The sequence below is a fragment of the Carcharodon carcharias genome, chromosome 3, assembly GCF_017639515.1.
Source record: "Carcharodon carcharias isolate sCarCar2 chromosome 3, sCarCar2.pri, whole genome shotgun sequence".
NCBI classification, from domain to species: domain Eukaryota; kingdom Metazoa; phylum Chordata; class Chondrichthyes; order Lamniformes; family Lamnidae; genus Carcharodon; species Carcharodon carcharias.
The window spans coordinates 5,436,670-5,460,669 of record NC_054469.1 but is presented as its reverse complement, the minus strand read 5'-3'; the positions used below and the strand labels follow the sequence as shown (position 1 = coordinate 5,460,669).

Genomic DNA, 24,000 nt, shown 5'->3' with positions numbered 1-24,000 from the left:
AAGGTTCACTAGGTTGATCCCACGTATGGAGAGATTTTCTTATGAGGAGAGGTTGAGTAGGTTGGGCCTGTACTTATTGGAGTTTAGAAGATTGAGAGGCGACCTTATTGAAACATAAGATTCTTAGGGGGCTGGACAGGGTGGATGCTGAGAGGTTGTTTCCCCTTGTGGGAGAGTCTAGGACCAGAGGGCATCATCTCAGAGTAAGGGGTCACCCAGTTAAGACAGAGATGAGGAGGAATTTCTTCTCTTGGGGGGTAGTGAATCTGTGGAATTCTTTACTGCAGAGGGCTGTAGAGACTGGGTCGTTAAGTATATTCAAGGCTGAGATAGACAGATTTTTAATCAGTAAGGGAATCAAGGGTTATGGGGAAAAGGCAGGAAAGTGGAGTTGAGGATTATCAGATCAGCCATGATCTCATTGAATGGCAGAGCAGACTCGATAGCTTAATTCTGCTCCTACATCTTATGGTCTATATAAGATCCTTGACAGGGCAGGGGGATGTTTCCTCCTGTAGGGGAGACTTGATCAAGGAGTAGAATTTAAGAATCCCTTTTAAGATGGAGGTGGGGAGAAAATTTTCCTCTCACAGGGAATTCTCTTCCCCAGAGAGCAGTGGAGGCTGGGTCATTGAATATATCCAAGGTTGAGTTAGATTTCTGTCCAACAAGGGAGTCAAAGATTATTGGGGATGGACAGGAAAGTAGAGCTAAGGCCACAGTCAGATCGGCCATGATCTTTCTGAATGGCAGAGCAGGCTTGAGGGGCCTACTCCTGCTCCTATTTTTTTTAATGATTTTTTGACTCAAGCGCTTCACCCATCCCAAAATAACTATGTGCACCTTGTTGGGCCATTGCGCTCTCGATGTAGTCCAAGGTGACATCATCCTCACACAAGTCGTAAGGCATGTTCCCATCAGCATTGACGGCCATGAGATTAGCACCACTGTAAAGGGAAGAGATCACCATGAGACATCGACCAGAGTCACACAGGTAACAACTGTACAGTGGACAGCAATCAACAACTTCAACCGTCACCCAAATCACACATTGCGTTAGGAATCAGAAAGCAAACCGAGAGGTTTTATAAATGGCCTCGGGTACTTCTCGGCTGAGGCAAGTGGGAGGAAAATCAAGATATCTTTTGTGATCCAGTGCCAACTACTGCAATATCAGGGGACAGGAGAGGGGGTTGGTAATGTGGGGGCATTGTCGCTGGAGTAGTAATCCAGAGGCCCAGATTAATGCTCTGGGGAGACGGGTTCAAATCCCAGCCCAGCAGCTGATACAATTAATAAATCTTGACTATAAAGCTAGTCTCAGTAACGGTGACCACGAAACCATTGTCGATTATTGTAAAAACCCATCTGCTTCACTAATGCCCTTTAGGGAAGGAAATCTGGTGTCCTTACCTGGTCTGGTCTGCATGTGACTCCAGACCCACAGCAATGTGGCTGACTCTTAACTGCCCTCTGAAATGGCCAGGAAAGCAATTCAGTTCAAGGGGCAATTAGGGACGGGCAATAAATGCTGGTCTTGCCAGTGGCACCCACATCCCGTGAAAGAGTAAGAAAAATGGAGGTGTCAGGTTAAGGAGAGGACTGTGACGGTGAAATGTTTCCTTGCTCACATGAGGCATCTGGCATCACACAAGGAGAATGGCCACTCGGTGAGGCACTGAGAGAACAGAGAAGGCAAGGCCCATGCAGCCAATGATAGCACCCATAGCAGCAAACAGCAACGTGGGCAAGGCGAGGTGCTGAATCACATTGCCCCCACCCCCGAGACCCAGACATTCTTTGGCTGCTGCAGCTCAATAGTGAATCAGGGAGACTCGGTACGTAACTGTTGAATCAGCTGTTGCACGAGGTGTAAGTGTCCACAGGTGGCAGCTGCATGTAGTGGAGTCCACAGCTCACTGTCACACGCATTCACGTTGGCTTTAGCTTCAAGCAGCAACTTCACAATGTCTTCATAGTCATCGATACAGCACTGTAAAACAAGGCAGGAGATGGTAAGCAAAAGCTAACTAATGAGAGGGGTCAAAGTGCTGCAACTTAAAGTCCGCTCGATCAGCAGCAACTGTCCTCAACAGTACTAATCTTGTGTTAAAATCTTGGGGGGAAACCCTCCTCAACCAGGTCCTGTTTACTCAACTCTCAAATGGCCAACATTTGTCGGGGGGGGGGGGGGCACAGAGAAAACGCCTCAAAGACACACTGGAGCTCTCCTTGAGACGCTGCAGCATTGACATTAATGACTGGGAGGAGCTTGATACCCTTCATTCAAAATGGCGACAGTTGTCCATCAAATGCTTTGAATCCCAACGATAAGGCAGAGCAGCAGCAGAGAAGGAAAGAAAAGGAATTAAATCCTGCACTCCAGGTCACACTACCTCATGGGGCACCCTGACCCATGTGCCAAAAGATCTGCGGCTCGAGAATCGGCTGGTTCAGAGCCATGAAGACCCATGGCAGAAACTCATGACCCTGGGTAGGTATCACCCTTGAATTGAAGGGCAGTTGACAACGCTTGAAAAGGAAATGTTTATAGGATAGGAAAAAACAGGGGAAAGAAGTTATTTGAATAGCTCTTACAAAGAGCTGGCACAGGCACATAGAAACTAGGAGCAGGATTAGGCCATTCGGCCCTTTGCTCCTGCTCCGCCATTCATTATGATCATGGCTGATCATCTAACTCAATAGCCTGCTCCCGCTTTCTCCCCATACCCTTTGATCCCTTTTGCCCCAAGAGCTATATCCATCTCCTTCTTGAAAACATACAGTGTTTTGGCCTCAAATACGTTCTGTGGTAGTGAATTCCACAGCCTCACCACTCTCTGGGTGAAGAAATTTCTCCTCATCTCAGTCCTAAATGGTCTACCTCGTATCCTCAGACTGTGACCCCTGGTTCTGGACTCCTCCACCATCGGGAACATCCTTCCTGCATCTACCCTGTATAGTCCTGTTAGAATTTTGTAGGTTTCTATGAGATCCCCCCTCATTCTTCTGAACTCCAGTGAATATAATCCTAACCGTCTCAATCCCTCCTTATATGTCAGTCCCGCCATCCCAGGAATCAGTCGGGTAAACCTTCGCTGCACTCCCTCTATAGCAAGAACATCCTTCCTCAGATAAGGAGACCAAAACTGCACACAATATTCTAGGTGTGGTCTCACCAAGGCCCTGTACAATTGCAGCAAGACATCCCTGTTCCTGTACTCGAATCCTCTGGCTATGAAGGTCAACATACCATTTGCCTTCTTTACCGCCTGCTGCACCTGCATGCTTACCTTCAGCGACTGGTGTACAAGGACACCCAGGTCTTGTTGCACATTCTCCTCTCTCAATTTATAGCCATTCAGATAATAATCTGCCTTCCTGTTTATGCTAGCAAAGTGGATAACCTCACATTTATCCACATTATTCTGCATCTGCCATGCATTTTCCCACTCACTCAGCTTGTCCAAATCACACTGAAGCATCTCTGCAACCTCACAGCTCACCCTCAGGATACAGGCTCTCCAACACTACAGAATCCTCTGGCAGCAGTAGACTCATAGACTAATCACACATAAACATGAGACACTGGCATACATTGTTGCACACTCCCTGGTCATACATACCATCTAAAATCTCTCACTCACCTGATGCAGTGCAGTCAAACCATCCTCATTATACAAGTCTGGGCCTACTCCGATCTCCAATAATTGCCGAACTGTAAGGAAAGAGAATTCGCTCATCACTAACAGAGGTGGACAAACTCTTGATTGGACTCCAAAACTGTGCAACAATGTGAGCAATGTTAGGGATAGGTAAGACTCAAGACATTCCCTACCGAGCATCAAGTGCTCCCAGGACAGGTACAGCACGGGTTAGATACAGAGTAAAGCTCCCTCTACACTGTCCCCATCAAACACTCCCAGGACAGGTACAGCACAGGGTTAGATACAGAGTAAATCTCCCTCTACACTGTCCCCATCAAACACTCCCACGACAGGTACAGTAAGAAGTTAGATAGAGAGTAATGCTCCCCCTATACAGTCATTTTCAAACGTCCCAGGACAGGTACAGCACGGGGTTAGATACAGAGTAAATCTCCCTCTACACTGTCCCCATCAAACACTCCCCGGACAGGTACAGCACGGGGTTAGATACAGAGTAAAGCTCCCTCTACACTGTCCACATCAAACACTCCCAGGACAGGTACAGCACGGGGTTAGATACAGAGTAAATCTCCCTCTACACTGTCCCCATCAAACACTCCCAGGACAGGTACAGCACGGGGTTAGATACAGAGTAAATCTCCCTCTACACTGTCCCCATCAAACACTCCCAGGGCAGGTACAGCATGGGGTTAGATACAGAGTAAATCTCCCTCTACACTGTCCCCATCAAACACTCCCAGGACAGGTACAGCACGGGGTTAGATACAGAGTAAAGCTCCCTCCACAGTGTCCCCATCAAACACTCCCAGGACAGGTACAGCACGGGGTTAGATACAGAGTAAAGCTTCCTCTACACTGTCCCCATCAAACACTCCCAGGACAGGTACAGCACGGGGTTAGATACAGAGTAAAGCTCCCTCTACACTGTCGCCATCAAACACTCCCAGGACAGGTACAGCACGGGGTTAGATACAGAGTAAAGCTCGCTCTACACTGTCCCCATCAAACACTCCCAGGACAGGTACAGCACGGGGTTAGATACAGAGTAAAGCTCCCTCTACACTGTCCCCATCAATCACTCCCAGGACAGGTACAGCACGGGGTTAGATACAGAGTAAATCTCCCTCTACACTGTCCCCATCAAACACTCTCAGGACAGGTACAGCACGGGGTTAGATACAGAGTAATGCTCCCTCTACACTGTCCCCATCAAACACTCCCAGGGCAGGTACAGCACGGGGTTAGATAGAGAGTAAATCTCCCTCTACACTGTCCCCATCAAACACTCCCAGGACAGGGACAGCACGGGGTTAGATAGAGAGTAAATCTCCCTCTACACTGTCCCCATCAAACACTCCCAGGACAGGTACAGCACAGGGTTAGATACGGAGTAAAGCTCCCTCTACACTGTCCCCATCAAACACTCCCAGGGCAGGTACAGCACGGAGTTAGATACAGAGTAAAGCTTCCTCTACACTGTCCCCATCAAACACTCCCAGGACAGGTACAGCACGGGGTTAGATACAGAGTAAAGCTTCCTCCACACTGTCCCCATCAAACACTCCCAGGACAGGTACAGCACGGGGTTAGATAGAGAGTAAATCTCCCTCTACACTGTCCCCATCAAACACTCCCAGGACAGGTACAGCACGGGGTTAGATACAGAGTAAATCTCCCTCTACACTGTCCCCATCAAACACTCCCAGGACAGGTACAGCATGGGGTTAGATACAGAGTAAAGCTACACTGTCCCCATCAAACACTCTCAGGACAGGTACAGCATGGGGTTAGATACAGAGGAAAGCTCCCTCTACACTGTCCCATCAATCACAGAATAGTTACGGTGTAGGAGGAGGACATTCGGCCCATCATGTCTGCACCGGCTCTCTGAGCATCTTATCTTCATGCCAATCTCCTGTCTTTTCCCCATAACCATGCACATTGTTTCTATTTAGATAATCATCTAATGCCCTCTTGAATGCCTCGATTGAACCTGCCTCCACCACACTTCCAGGCAGTGCATTCCAGACCCAAACCACTTGCTGTGTGAAAAAGTTTATTCTCAATTCGCATTTGCTTCTTTTGCATTTTAAAACCATGCCCTCTGGTTCTCGATCTGTTTACGAGCAGGAATAGTTTCTCTCTATCTACTCTGTCCAGAACCCTCATTATTTTGAAAACTTCTATCAAGTCTCCTCTTAGCCTTCTCCTCTCCAAGGAAAACAGTCCCAACTTCTCCAATCTTTCCTCATAACTGAAGTTTCTCATCCCTGGAACCATTCCTGTAAACCTCTTCTGCACTCTCTCCAATGTGTTCACATCCTTCCTATAGTGTGGCGCCCAGAAACTGTACACAATACTCCAGCTGAGGTCAAACCAGTGTCTTACATAAGTTCATCATAACCTCCCTTGTACTCTATGCCCCTATTAATGAAGCCTAGAATACTGTATGCTTTAGAAACCACTCTCTTTGCCTGTCCTGCCACCTTTAATGACTTGTGTACATATACATCCAGGTCTCTCTCCTCCTGCGATCTCTTCAGAATAGTATCCTTTATTTCATACTGTCTCTCCATGTTCTTTGTACCAAAGTGTGTCCCCTCACACTTCTCCGCATTGAACTTCATCTGCCCCCTATCTGCCCCCTCCACCAATGTGTCAATATCTTTTTGAAGTTCTACACTGTCCTCCTCATGCTTTACAATTCTCCCAAGTTTTGTGTCGTCCGCGAACTTTGAAATTGTCCCCTGCACACCAAGATCTAGATCATTTATATATGTCAGGGACAGCAAGGGTCCCAATACTGACCCCTGGGGAACTTCACTACAAACCTTCCTCCAGCCTGAAAAATACCCATTAACCATTACCCTCTGTTTCCTATCCCTCAGCCAATTTTGTATTCATGCTGCTACTGTCCCTTTTATTCCATGACCTATAACTTTCCTCACATCTGTTGTGTGGCACTGTATCGAACACCTTTTGGAAGTCCATATACACCACATCAACGGCCTTGCCCTCATCACCCATCTCTGTTACCTCTTCAAAAGACTCCAGCAAGTTAGTTAGACATGATTTTCCATTAACGAATCCATGCTGACTCTTGCCATTCAATCCAAATTTTTCTATGTGACTATTAATTCTATCGTGAATAATTGTTTTCAGGAGCTTCCCCACCACCGAAGTTAAACTGACTGGTCTGTAATTGTAGACCATGTCCTGTACCCACACCACAGGGACTGCAGCGGTTCAAGAAGGCAGCTCATCACCACCTTCTCAAGGGCAACTAGGGATGGGCAATAAATGCTGGGCCCAGCCAGCGAAGCCCACACCCCGTGAATGAATATTAAAAAAAGGGCCTATCTTTACGACCTTTTTGAACAAGGGTGTGATGTTTGAGAATCCTCCAGCACCTTCCCCAAATCCAGGGAACATTGAAAGATTATGGCCAGTGTCTCTGCAATTCCCACTCTCATTTCCTTCAGTATTCTTGGATGCATCTCATCCGGTCCTGGTGCCTTATCAACTTTAAGCGCTGACAGCTTATCCAACGCCTCCTCCTCATCAATTTTAAACCCTTCTAGTGACTGAGTTTCCTCTTCTGTCACCTTGGCCTGGGCAGCATCTGCCCCATAGTTAAAGACAGATGCAAAGTATTTATTTAACATCTCAGCCATGCCTCTTGCCTCTATGTGTAAATCCCCTTTTTGGTCCCTAATTGGCCCTACTCCTCCTTTTACCACCCCTTTACTATTGATGTGCTTATAGAATACTTTGGGATTTCCTTTTATGTCAGCTGCCAGTCTTTTTTAATATTCCCTCTTTGCTTCTTGTATTTGCTTTCTCACATCCCTTCTGAACCTTTTGTATTCAGCTTGGTTCTTGATTGTAATAATTAATAAAAACAAAAAAACTGCGGATGCTGGAAATCCAAAACAAAAACAGAATTACCTGGAAAAACTCAGCAGGTCTGGCAGCATCGGCGGAGAAGAAAAGAGTTGACGTTTCAAGTCCTCATGACCCTTCGACAGAACTTGAGTTCGAGTCGAGTCCTTCTTGATTGTGTTTGCTACCTGACACCTGTCGTAAGTACACTTCCTCTGCTTTAACTTCATTTCTATCTCCTTTGTCATCAGGGAGCTCTGGATTGGTTTGTCCTGCCCTTCCCTTTTGAGGGAACGCACCTTGACTGTGCCCAAACCATCTCCTCTTTGCAGGTAGCCCATTGTTCAGCTACTGTTTTACCCGCCAACTGTCAGTTCCAGTCTATCCGGCCCAGCTCCGTTCTTGCCCCATTGAAGTCTGCTCTCCGCCAGTTGATTATTCTTACTCTGGATTGGCCGATGTCATTTTCCACCTTCATCCTAAACCTAATGATACAATGATCACTGTCCCCTAAATGTTCCCCCACTGTCACTTGATCGAGTTAGCGCACCTCATTCCCAAGAACCAGGTCTATCAGTGCCTCCTTTCTTGTTGGACTGGACACATACTGCTGTAGGAAATTCTCCGGAACACAATCTAGAAATGCTTGTCCCTCACTGGCCCTTACACCACCACTATCCCAGTATACATAAGGGTAATTAAAGTCCCCCATTATAACTACTCTATGATGTTTACACCTTTCTGCAATATCCTTCCCACTAGCTGGTGGTCAATACATTACATCAGGCAATGTAATTGCACCTTTCTTATTCCTTAGCTCTTGCTAAATCGATTCTGTCCTTGAATCCCCTGACACATCCTCTTTCTCCAGCACTGTAATACTCACCTTAATTAAAAATGCTATCCCTCTTCCTTTTTGCCCTTTCCTACCTTTTCTGAATATTTCACATCCAGATTTGCCCTTCCTTCAGCCAGGTCTCCATTATTGCCACAACATTATCATCCCGCGTGGAGTGAAACACGGAGTGACATAAACGTGGGCGCATAGCGAGGCACCAACAAAGGCGCGGGTGGGGAGAGATACCCACACACGTGCGCGGAGCAAGACAACCACACACACAGCGACACGCACGCACGAGGAGCCAGGCATTGACAAGTGAAACGCCAGCCCGCAGGCACGTGCAGAGGGGAGGTGATGGCGTTGTGGTATTGTCGTTGGACTAATAATCCAGAGGCCCAGGGTAATGGGGACCTGGGTTGGAATTCTGCCAGGGCAGATGGTGGAATTTGAATTCAATAAAAACCTGGAATTAAAAGTCTGATGGTGACCATGAAACCATTGTCGATTGTTGTAAAAACCCATCTGGTCCTTTAGGGAAGGGAATCTGCTGTCCTTACCTGGTCTGGCCTACACGTGACTCCAGACCCAGAGCAATGCGGTTGACTCTTAAATGCAACTAGGGCAATGAAAGCGGGCCTTGCGTGAGACACCCACACAAAGTGCGGGCCCAGCAACACATCCACTCACACCTGCGTGCCGAGCGAGACACCGACACACACCTGCGTGCCGAGCGAGACACCCACATCGGGGTGCGCGCCGAGAGGAGCACCCACACAAAGCGCGTGCGCGCTGAGCGAGACACCCACACACACCTGCGTGCTGAGTGAGACACCCACACTGGGGTGCGCATGCGCTGAGTGAGACGCTCACACACAACTGTGTGCTGAGCGAGACACCCATAGAAAGCACGCGTGCACTGAATGAGACACCCACACAAAGGTTGCGCCAAGCGAGGCAACCACACACACCTGCACGCTGAGAGGGGCACCCACACAAAGCACATGAGCGCAGAGCAAGTGCGCGTGCACAGAGCAAGGCACCCACACAAAGCGTGCGTCGAGAGAAGCACCCACACACAACTGTTGACGAGTGAGACACCCACACACACACAAGTGCGTGCACCGTGTGAGACACCCACACACACACACGTGCGTGCGCCGTGAGACACCCACACACACACACGTGCGTGCGCCATGAGACACCCACACACACACACGTGCGTGCACCATGAGACACCCACAGACACACGTGCGTGCACCGTGTGAGACACCCACAGACACACGTGCGTGCACCGTGTGAGACACCCACACACACACGTGCGTGCACCGTGTGAGACACCCACACACACAAGTGCGTGCACTGTGTGAGACACCCACACACACACGTGCGTGCACTGTGTGAGACACCCACACACACACGTGCGTGCACCATGTGAGACACCCACACACACACGTGCGTGCACCGTGTGAGACACCCACACACACACACACACACACACACGTGCGTGCACCGTGTGAGACACCCACACACACAAAGTGCGTGCACCGTGTGAGACACCCACACACACACACAAGTGCGTGCACCGTGTGAGACACCCACACACACACACGTGCGTGCGCCGTGAGACACCCACACACACACACAAGTGCGTGCACCATGTGAGACACCCACACACACACACAAATGCGTGCACCATGTGAGACACCCACACACACACACACGTGCCTGCACCGTGTGAGACACACACACACACACACACACACACACACACACACACACACACGTGCGTGCACCGTGAGACACCCACACACGTGCGTGCACCGTGTGAGACACCCACACACACACACCCACACACGTGCGTGCACCGTGTGAGACACCCACACACACACACACGTGCGTGTACCGTGTGAGACACCCACACACACACACACGTGCGTGCGTGCACCGTGTGAGACACCCACACACACACACACGTGCGTGCACCGTGTGAGACACCCACACACACACACACGTGCGTGCACCGTGTGAGACACCCACACACACACACACGTGCGTGCACCGTGTGAGACACCCACACACACACACACGTGCGTGCACCGTGTGAGACACCCACACACACACACACGTGCGTGCACCGTGTGAGACACCCGCACACACACACACGTGCGTGCACCGTGTGAGACACCCACACACACACACGTGCGTGCACCGTGAGACACCCACACACACACACACGTGCGTGCACCGTGTGAGACACCCACACACACACACGTGCGTGCACCGTGAGACACCCACACACACGTGCGTGCACCGTGTGAGACACCCACACACACACACAAGTGCGTGCGCCGTGTGAGACACCCACACACACACACACGTGCGTGCACCGTGAGACACCCACACACACACACACACGTGCGTGCACCGTGTGAGACACCCACACATGCACACACGTGCGTGCACCATGTGAGACAACCACACACACACGTGCGTGCACCGTGTGAGACACCCACACACACACGTGCGTGCACCGTGTGAGACACCCACACACACACACAAGTGCGTGCACCATGAGACACCCACACACACACAAGTGCGTGCACCATGTGAGAAACCCACACACACACATACACACGTGCGTGCACCGTGAGACACCCACACACACACACGTGCATGCAACATGTGAGAAACCCACACACACACACACACACGTGCGTGCACCGTGTGAGACACCCACACACACACACACACACACACAAGTGCGTGCGCCGTGAGACACCCACACACACAAACACGCGCGTGCACCGTGTGAGACACCCACACACACACACGTGCGTGCACCGTGTGAGACACCCACATACACAAGTGCGTGCACCATGTGAGACACCCACACGCACACACACGTGCGTGCGCCGTGAGACACCCACACACACACACACACGTGCGTGCACCGTGTGAGACACCCACACCCACACACACACGTGCGTGCACCGTGTGAGACACCCACACACACACACAAGTGCGTGCGCCGTGTGAGACACCCACACACACACACACGTGCGTGCACCGTGAGACACCCACACACACACACACACGTGCGTGCACCGTGAGACACCCACACACACACACACACGTGCGTGCACCGTGTGAGACACCCACACATGCACACACGTGCGTGCACCATGTGAGACACCCACACACACACGTGCGTGCACCGTGTGAGACACCCACACACACACACAAGTGCGTGCACCATGAGACACCCACACACACACACAAGTGCGTGCACCATGTGAGAAACCCACACACACACATACACACGTGCGTGCACCGTGAGACACCCACACACACACACGTGCATGCAACATGTGAGAAACCCACACACACACACACACACACACGTGCGTGCACCGTGTGAGACACCCACACACACACACACACACACAAGTGCGTGCGCCGTGAGACACCCACACACACAAACACGCGCGTGCACCGTGTGAGACACCCACACACACACACGTGCGTGCACCGTGTGAGACACCCACATACACAAGTGCGTGCACCATGTGAGACACCCACACGCACACACACGTGCGTGCGCCGTGAGACACCCACACACACACACACACACACACGTGCGTGCACCGTGTGAGACACCCACACCCCCACACACACGTGCGTGCACCGTGTGAGACACCCACACACACACACACACACGTGCGTGCACCGTGTGAGACACCCACACACACACACACACACACACACACACACACACACACGTGCGTGCGCCGTGAGACACCCATCCACACACGCACACACGTGCGTGCACCGTGTGAGACACCCACACACACACACACACGTGCGTGCGCCGTGTGAGACACCCACCCACACACACACACGTGCATGCGCCGTGTGAGACACCCACCCACACACACACGTGCGTGCACCGTGTGAGACACCCACACACACACATACACACACACACACACACACACACACACACACGTGCGTGCACCGTGAGACACCCACACACACACACACGTGCCTGCACCGTGTGAGACACACACACACACACACGTGCGTGCACCGTGTGAGACACCCACACACACACACGTGCGTGCACCGTGTGAGACACCCACACACACACACACGTGCGTGCACCGTGTGAGACACCCACACACACACACACGTGCGTGCACCGTGTGAGACACCCACACACACACACACGTGCGTGCACCGTGTGAGACACCCACACACACACACACACGTGCGTGCACCGTGAGACACCCACACACACACACACACGTGCGTGCACCGTGAGACACCCACACACACACACACACATGTGCGTGCACCGTGTGAGACACCCACACACACACACACACACACACACACACACAAGTGCGTGCACCGTGTGAGACACCCACACACACAAGTGCGTGCGCCGTGTGAGACACCCACACACACACACAAGTGCGTGCACCGTGTGAGGCACCCACACACACACACACGTGCGTGCACCGTGTGAGACACCCACACACACACGTGCGAGCACCGTGTGAGACACCCACACACACACACAAGTGCGTGCACCATGAGACACCCACACACACAAGTGCGTGCACCATGTGAGAAACCCACACACACACATACACACGTGCGTGCACCGTGAGACACCCACACACACACGTGCGTGCACCATGTGAGACACCCACACACACACGTGCGTGCACCGTGTGAGACACCCACACACACACACAAGTGCGTGCACCATGAGACACCCACACACACACACACAAGTGCGTGCACCATGTGAGAAACCCACACACACACACACACGTGCGTGCACCGTGTGAGACACCCACACACACACACACGTGCGTGCACCGTGTGAGACACCCACACACACACACACGTGCGTGCACCGTGTGAGACACACACACACACACACACACACACACACACACGTGCGTGCACCGTGTGAGACACCCACACACACACACACGTGCGTGCACCGTGTGAGACACCCACACACACACACACACACACACACACACACACACACACGTGCGTGCACAGTGTGAGACACCCACACACAAACAGACACAAGGAATGAGACACCCACACCCACACACACACACACACACAGGGAGTGAGACACCCACACACACACACACACACAGGGAGTGAGACACCCACACACACACAGGGAGTGAGACACCCACACACACACACACACAGGGAGTGAGACACACACACACACACTGGGAGTGAGACACCCACACAGGGAATGAGACACACACACCCCCACACACAGGGAATGAGACACCTACACACACACAAACACACCCACACAGGGAGTGAGACACACCCACACTGGGAGTGAGACACCCACACACTGGGAGTGAGACACCCACACACCGGGAATGAGACACCCACACACCGGGAATGAGACACCCACACACACACACACGGAATGAGACACACACCCACACACACTGGGAGTGAGACACCCACACAGGGAATGAGACACACACACACCCACACACGGAATGAGACACCCACACCCACACACCCACACACACACACACTGGGAGTGAGACACCCACACAGGGAATGAGACTCACACACACCCACACACGGAATGAGACACACACACACCCACACACACAGGGAGTGAGACACCCACACAGGGAATGAGACACACACACACACCCACACACAGGGAATGAGACACCTACACACACACAAACACACCCACACAGGGAGTGAGACACCCACACACACACAAACACACCCATACACACACCCACACGGAGTGAGACACCCACACACACACACTGGGAATGAGACACACACACACACACCCACACACACAGGGATTGAGACACCCACACACACACACACTGGGAATGAGACACCCACACACACACACACTGGGAATGAGACACCCACACACACACCCACACAGGGAGTGAGACACACACACCCACACACCCATACACACAAGGAGTGAGACACACATACACACACACCCCCACACCCATAGGGAGTGAGACACACACACACACACACCCACACACACAGACACGGAGTGAGACACACACACACACACACACACACACACACACACACAGACACGGAGTGAGACACACACACACACACACACACACACACACACACAGACACGGAGTGAGACACACACACACACACACACACACACACAGACACGGAGTGAGACACACACACACACACACACAAACACGGAGTGAGACACACACACCCAGAGTGACACACCGACACCCAGAGTGACACACCGACACACAGAGTGACACACCGACACACAAAGTGACACACCGACACACACACGTGGGGCCTGGCGTGTGTGCTGGACGGATAGACAGATGGGGGAGGTGCGTTGGATGGACAGACAGGCGGACGTGGGGGTGGTCCGGATGGACAGAATGATCCCACTGTGAGCCGCAGTGACCACATCTGCAGCAAGTGTTGGTGCTGGAGGAACTCCAGCTCAGAATTGATGAGCTGGAGTCCGAGCTCTGGACACTGCGGCACATCCGGGAGAGGGAGAGTTACCTGGACGCTTTGTTTCGGGAGGCGGTCACACCCGGTAGATTAAGTACCTCAAATTCGGTCAGTGGTCAGGGTCAACAGGGTGTGACTGCAAGTGAGGCAGGTAGAGGGATCCTGTGTTCAGGAACAAAGGAGCCTCAGCTCTTGACCTTGTCTAACAGGTACGAGGTACTTGTTCCCTGTGTGGATGAGGAACAGGGCTGTAGGGAGGATGAGCCAGCTGACCACAGCACCGTGGCACAGGAGGCCATTCAAGAGGGGGGAGCAAAAAGACAAGTGGTAGTTGTAGGAGATTCTATAATTAGAGGAATTGATAGCTTCCTTTGTAAGCAGGATCAAGAGTCCCACATGGTGTCCTGGCACCCTGCCCGGTGCCAGGATGAGGGACATCTCTGATATTGGAGAGGGAGGGGGAGGATCCAGTTGTTGTGGTCCACGTCGGGACAAATAACATAGATAAGACTAGGAAAGAGGACCTGTTTGGGGATTATCAGGAACTAGGAACTAAATTAAAGAACAAGTCCTCAAGGGTTATAATCTCCGGATTACTACCCGAGCCACGTGCAAATGGGCACAGGGACGTGAGAATAAGGGAAGTAAACACGTGGCCAAAGGAGTGGTGCGGGAAAGAGGGGTTCCATTTCGTGGGGCACTGGCATCAGTATTGGAACAGGAGGGATCTGTACCATTGGGACGGTCTCCACCTGAACCGATCTGGGACCAATGTTCTAGCGAAAAGGGTAAATAGGGTGGTCAACAGGACTTTAAACTAGAAAGTGGGGGGAAGGGAAGGGTAAAACTCTAAGAAGTATGACTAATGGGAAACAAAGCAGCAGGTTACCGTGTGGGGGGTGGATTCAACTTCATGGAAAATTATGAAAAAACTGAAAAGAAAGGAGAGCTCAGGAGAGGCTATTAAAGTTTCCAGAACACAAAATAGGACAGAGTGTTTGGAAAGGGCTAGGAATCTAACCTCAAGCACATCAATGACAATGAGAAAGGGGACAGGAAATACAGGACTGAAGGTGTTGTATCTGAATGCACGCAGTATACGAAATAAGGTAAATGGGCTTGTGGCGCAGATTGAAATTGGCAGGTATGATGTTGGGGGCATCACGGAGACATGGCTGCAAGGGGATCAGGACTGGGAGCTAAATATCCAAGGATATACATCCTATCGAAAAGATAGGCAGGTTGGCAGAGGGGCTGGGGTTGCTTTGTTAGTAAGAAATGAAATTAAATCGATAGCAAGAAATGACGTAGGGTCAGATGATGTAGAATCTGTGTGGGTAGAGTTGAGGAACCGCAAAGGTAAAAATACCATAATGGGAGTTAAGTACAGGCCTCCGAACAGTAGTCAGGATGTGGGGCACAAGATACACCAGGAGATAGAAAAGATGTGTAAGAAATGCAAGGTTATAGTGATCATGGGGGATTTCAATATGCAGGTATGCTGGGAAAATCAGGTTGGTAGTGGATCCCAAGGAAAGGAATTTGTGGAATGTCTATGAGATGGCTTTTTGGAGTAGCTTGTGGTGGAGCCCACTAGGGAACAGGCAATTCTAGATTTAGTGATGTGTAATGAGGCAGATTTGATAAGGGAGCTTAATGTGAAGGAACCCTTAGGAGTAAGTGACCATAATATGATAGAATTTACCCTGCAATTTGAGAGGAAAAAGCTGGAATCAGATGTAACGGTATTTCAGTTGAATAAAGGCAACTACAGAGGCATGAGGGAGGAGCTGGCCAGAATTGACTGGGAGATGAGCCTAGCAGGAAAGACAGTAGAACAGCAATGGCAGGAGTTTCTGGGAGTAATTTGGGAGACACAGCTAAAATTCATCCCTAGGAAGAAGAAGCATACTAAAGGGAGGACGAGGCAACCATGGCTGACAAGGGAAGTCAAGGACAGCATAAAAGCTAAAGAGAAAGCTTACAATGCGGCGAAGAGCAGTGGGAAACCGGGGGATTGGGAAGCCTACAAAGACCAACAGAGGACAATTAAAAAAGAAATAAGGAAGGAGAAGATTAAATATGAGGATAAACTAGCCAGTAATATAAAAGAAGATTGAAAGAGTTTTTTTTTTTAGATATATAAAGGGTAAGAGAGAGGCAAAAGTGGACATTGGGCCGCTGGAAAATGACACTGGAGAAGTAGTAGTGGGGAACAAAGAAATGACAGAGGAACTGAATAGGTACTTTGCGTCAGTCTTCACAGTGGAAGACACGAGTAACATCCCCAAAGTTCTTGGGGGGCAGAGATGAGTATGGTGGCTATTACCAAGGAGAAGGTGCTAGGGAAACTGAAAGGTCTGAAGGTGGATAAATCACCTGGACCAGATGAATTACACCCCAGAGTTCTGAAGGAGATAGCTGAAGAGATAGTGGAGGCGTTAGTGGTGATCTTTCAGGAATCACTGGAGTCAGGGAGGGTCCCAGAGGACTGGAAAATCGCTAATGTAACCCCCGTGTTTAAGAAGGGAGTGAGGCAAAAGACGGGAAATTACAGGCCGATTAGCCTGACCTAGGTTGTTGCTAAGATTTTAGAGTCCATTATTAAGGATGAGATTTCAGAATCCATGGACGTGCATGGTAAAATAGGGCAAAATCAGCATGGTTTCATCAAGGGGAGATCATGCCTGACAAATCTGTTAGAATTCTTTGAGGAGGTAACGAGTAGGTTAGACAAAGGAGAGCCAATGGATGTTATCTACTTGGACTTCCAGAAGGCCTTTGACAAGGTGCCGCACAGGAGGCTGCTCAGTAAGATAAGAGCCCATGGTGTTAGAGGCAAGGTACTAGCATGGATAGAAGATTGGCTGTCTGGCAGGAGGCAGAGAGTGGGGATAAGGGGGTCCTTCTCAGGATGACAGCCGGTGACTAGTGGAGTTCCACAGGGGTCAGTGTTGGGATCACAACTTTTCACCTTATGTATTAATGATCTAGATGAAGGAACTGAGGGCATCCTGGATAAGTTTGCAGATGATACAAAGATAGGTGGAGGGACAGGTAGTATTGAGGAGGTGGGGAGGCTGCAGAAGGATTTGGACAGGTTAGGAGAATGGGCAAAGAAGTGGCAGATGGAATACAACGTGGGGAAGTGTGAGGTCATGCACTTTGGTAGGAAGAATAGAGGCATAGACTATTTTCTAAATGGGGAGAGAATTCAGAAATCTGGAGTGCAAAGGGATTGGGAGTCCTAGTCCAGGATTCTCTTAAGGTTAACTTGCAGGTTGAGTCGGTAGTTAGGAAGGCAAATGCAATGTTAGCATTTATTTCAAGAATATAAAAGCAGGGATGTGCTGCTGAGGCTTTATAAGGCTCTGGTCAGACCACATTTAGAATATTGTGAGCAATTTTGGGAAGGATGTGCTGGCCCTGGAGAGGGTCCAGAGGAGGTTCACAAGAACGATCCCAGGAATGAAAGGCTTAACATATGAGGAACGTTTGAGGACTCTGGGTCTATACTCGATGGAGTTTAGAAGGATGAGGGGGGATCTGAATGAAACTTACAGAATATTGAAAGGCCTGGACAGAGTGGACGTGGGGAAGATGTTTCCATTAGTAGGAGAGACTAGGACCCGAGGGCACAGCCTCAGAGTAAAGGGAAGACATTTTAGGACAGAGATGAGGAGAAACTTCTTTAGCCAGAGAGTGGTGAATCTATGGAATTCATTGCCACAGAAGGCTGTGGAGGCCAGGTCATTGAGCGTATTTAAAACCGAGATAGAAAGGTTCTTGATTGGTAAGGGGATCAAAGGTTACGGGGAGAAGGCAGGAGAATGGGGTTGAGAAACTTATCAGCCATGATTGAATGGCGAAGCAGACGCGATGGGCCGAATGGCCTAATTTCTGCTCCTACGTCTTATGGTCTTATCTTTCAGAACAGTAGTTTCCTCACCATCCACTCGAAGGCCATTGGCAACAACCTCCGACTGATGATCAGAGTAACATACTGTCTTGACATTAAAATTACACACAAACTGGACCTGAGACACCCACCCACACACACGCAGGTGCAGAGTGAGACACCTCCCACACACACGCGTGTGCACAGAGTGAGACACTAACACACACGCGCGTGCACAGAGTGAGACACACCCACACCCACGCACGGAATGAGACCCACACGCACACACACACACACGGAATGAGACACACACACACGGAATGAGACCCACACACACACACACGGAATGAGACACACACACACACACACACACACACACACACACACACACACGGAATGATACCCACACACACACACACACACACACACACGGAATGAGACCCACACACACACACACACACACACACACACACACGGAATGAGACACACACACACACACACACACACACACACGGAATGAGACCCACACACACACACACACACACACGGAATGAGACCCACACACACACACACACACGGAATGAGACCCACACACACACACACACGGAATGAGACCCACACACACACACACGGAATGAGACCCACACACACACGGAATGAGACCCACACACACACGGAATGAGACCCACACACACACACACACACGGAATGAGACCCACGCACACGGAATGAGACCCACACACACACACACACGGAATGAGACCCACACACACACACAACGAGACCCACACATACACACAACGAGACCCACACACACACACAACGAGACCCACACACACACACAACGAGACCCACACACACACACAACGAGACCCACACACACACACAACGAGACCCACACACACACACACAACGAGACCCACACACACACACACAACGAGACCCACACACACACACAACGAGACACACACACACACACACAACGAGACACACACACACACACACACGGAACGAGACCCACACACACACACGGAACGAGACCCACACACACACACGGAACGAGACCCACACACACACACGGAACGAGACCCACACACACACACGGAACGAGACCCACACACACACACGGAACGAGACCCACACACACACACACACACACACACACACACACACACACACACGGAATGAGACCCACACACACACGGAATGAGACCCACACACACACGGAATGAGACCCACACACACACACACACGGAATGAGACCCACACACACGGAATGAGACCCACACACACGGAATGAGACCCACACACACACACACACATAGACACACACAAACACACACAACGAGACCCACACACACACACACACATAGACACACACACACACACAACGAGACCCACACACAACGAGACCCACACACACACACAACGAGACCCACACACACACACACAACGAGACCCACACACACACACAACGAGACCCACACACACACACACACACACGGAACGAGACCGACACACACACACACGGAACGAGACCCACACACACAAACACACGGAACGAGACCCACACACACACACGGAACGAGACCCACACACACACACACACACACACACACACACACACACACACACACACACACACACACACACACACGGAATGAGACACACACACACACACACACACACACACACACACACACACACACACGGAATGAGACCCACACACACACACACACACACACACACACACACACGGAATGAGACCCACACACACACACACACACGGAATGAGACCCACACACACACACACACACACACACACACACACACACACACACGGAATGAGACCCACACACACACACACGGAATGAGACCCACACACACACACACACGGAATGAGACCCACACACACACACACACACACACACACACACACACACGGAATGAGACCCACACACACACACACACACACACGGAATGAGACTCACACACACACACACACACACACACACGGAATGAGACCCACACACACACACACACACGGAATGAGACCCACACACACACACACACGGAATGAGACCCACACACACACGGAATGAGACCCACACACACACACAGACACACACACACACACACGGAATGAGACACACAGACACACACACACACACACGGAATGAGACGCGCACACACACACACACACACACACACGGAATGAGACACACACACACACACACACACACGGAATGAGACACACACACACACGGAATGAGACACACACGCACACACGGAATGGGACACACACGCACACACGGAATGAGACACACACGCACGCACACACACACACACACACACACACACACGGAATGAGACACACACACACACACACGGAATGAGACACACACACACACACACACACACACACACACACACACACACACACACACACGGAATGAGACACACACACACACACGGAATGAGACACACACACACACACACGGAATGACACACACACACACACACGGAATGACACACACACACACATGGAATGACACACACACACACACGGAATGAGACACACACACACACACACACACACGGAATGAGACACACACACACACACACACACGGAATGAGACACACACACACACACACGGAATGAGACACACACACACACACACACACACACACACACACACACACACACACACACACACACACACGGAATGAGACACACACACACACACACACACACACACACACGGAATGAGACACACACACACACACACACACACACACACACGGAATGAGAAACACACACACACACACACACACACACACACACGGAATGAGACACACACACACACACACACGGAATGAGACACACACACACACACACACACACACACACGGAATGAGACACACACAGACACACACACACGGAATGAGACACACACACACACACACACACACACACACACACACGGAATGAGACACACACAGACACACACACACGGAATGAGACACACACACACACACACACACACACACGGAATGAGACACACACAGACGGAATGAGACACACACACACACACACACGGAATGAGACACACACACACACACTCGGAATGAGACACACACACACACACGGAATGAGACACACACACACACACACACACACGGAATGAGACACACACACACACACACACACACACACACACACGGAATGAGACACACACAGACACACACACACGGAATGAGACACACACACACACACACACACACACACGGAATGAGACACACACAGACGGAATGAGACACACACACACACACACACGGAATGAGACACACACACACACACTCGGAATGAGACACACACACACACACGGAATGAGACACACACACACACACACACACACGGAATGAGACACACACACACACACACACACACACGGAATGAGACACACACACACACACACACACACACACACACACACACACACGGAATGAGACACACACACACACACAAACACACACACACGGAATGAGACACAAACACACACACACACACACACACACACACGGAATGAGACACACACACACACACACACACGGAATGAGACACACACACACACACGGAATGAGACACACACACACACACACACACACACACACACGGAATGAGACACACACACACACACACACACGGAATGAGACACACACACACACACACACACGGAATGAGACACACACACACACACACACACACACACACACGGAATGAGACACACACACACACACACACACGGAATGAGACACACACACACACACGGAATGAGACACACACACACACACACACACACACGGAATGAGACCCACACACACACGGAATGAGACCCACACACACACGGAATGAGACCCACACACACACACACACGGAATGAGACCCACACACACGGAATGAGACCCACACACACGGAATGAGACCCACACACACACACACACATAGACACACACAAACACACACAACGAGACCCACACACACACACACACATAGACACACACACACACACAACGAGACCCACACACAACGAGACCCACACACACACACAACGAGACCCACACACACACACACAACGAGACCCACACACACACACAACGAGACCCACACACACACACACACACACGGAACGAGACCGACACACACACACACGGAACGAGACCCACACACACAAACACACGGAACGAGACCCACACACACACACGGAACGAGACCCACACACACACACACACACACACACACACACACACACACACACACACACACACACGGAATGAGACACACACACACACACACACACACACACACACACACACACACACGGAATGAGACCCACACACACACACACACACACACACACACACACACACGGAATGAGACCCACACACACACACACACACGGAATGAGACCCACACACACACACACACACACACACACACACACACACACACACACGGAATGAGACCCACACACACACACACGGAATGAGACCCACACACACACACACACGGAATGAGACCCACACACACACACACACACACACACACACACACGGAATGAGACCCACACACACACACACACACACACGGAATGAGACTCACACACACACACACACACACACACACGGAATGAGACCCACACACACACACACACACGGAATGAGACCCACACACACACACACACGGAATGAGACCCACACACACACGGAATGAGACCCACACACACACACAGACACACACACACACACACGGAATGAGACACACAGACACACACACACACACACGGAATGAGACGCGCACACACACACACACACACACACGGAATGAGACACACACACACACACACACACACGGAATGAGACACACACACACACGGAATGAGACACACACGCACACACGGAATGGGACACACACGCACACACGGAATGAGACACACACGCACGCACACACACACACACACACACACACACGGAATGAGACACACACACACACACACGGAATGAGACACACACACACACACACACACACACACACACACACACACGGAATGAGACACACACACACACACACGGAATGAGACACACACACACACACACGGAATGACACA

At 50.8% G+C, this 24,000-nt stretch overlaps 1 protein-coding gene across 6 annotated transcripts in view; it reads right to left on the bottom strand.

The window, feature by feature from the left end:
• Positions 1-24,000, bottom strand: part of ppp1r16a (protein phosphatase 1, regulatory subunit 16A) — a 145,033-nt gene that overhangs the window by 28,017 nt on the left and 93,016 nt on the right. For 5 of the 6 annotated variants that reach the window (XM_041184870.1, XM_041184874.1, XM_041184871.1 and 2 more), the window contains exons 3-5: positions 3,648-3,718; positions 1,848-1,993; positions 844-947 (exon numbers count right to left, since the gene is read on the bottom strand). In XM_041184870.1, coding sequence (XP_041040804.1) covers positions 844-947; positions 1,848-1,993; positions 3,648-3,718 — 321 coding nt within the window. The remainder of the gene's footprint in view (positions 1-843; positions 948-1,847; positions 1,994-3,647; positions 3,719-24,000) is intronic. The other variant, XM_041184875.1, reaches the window with a different exon arrangement.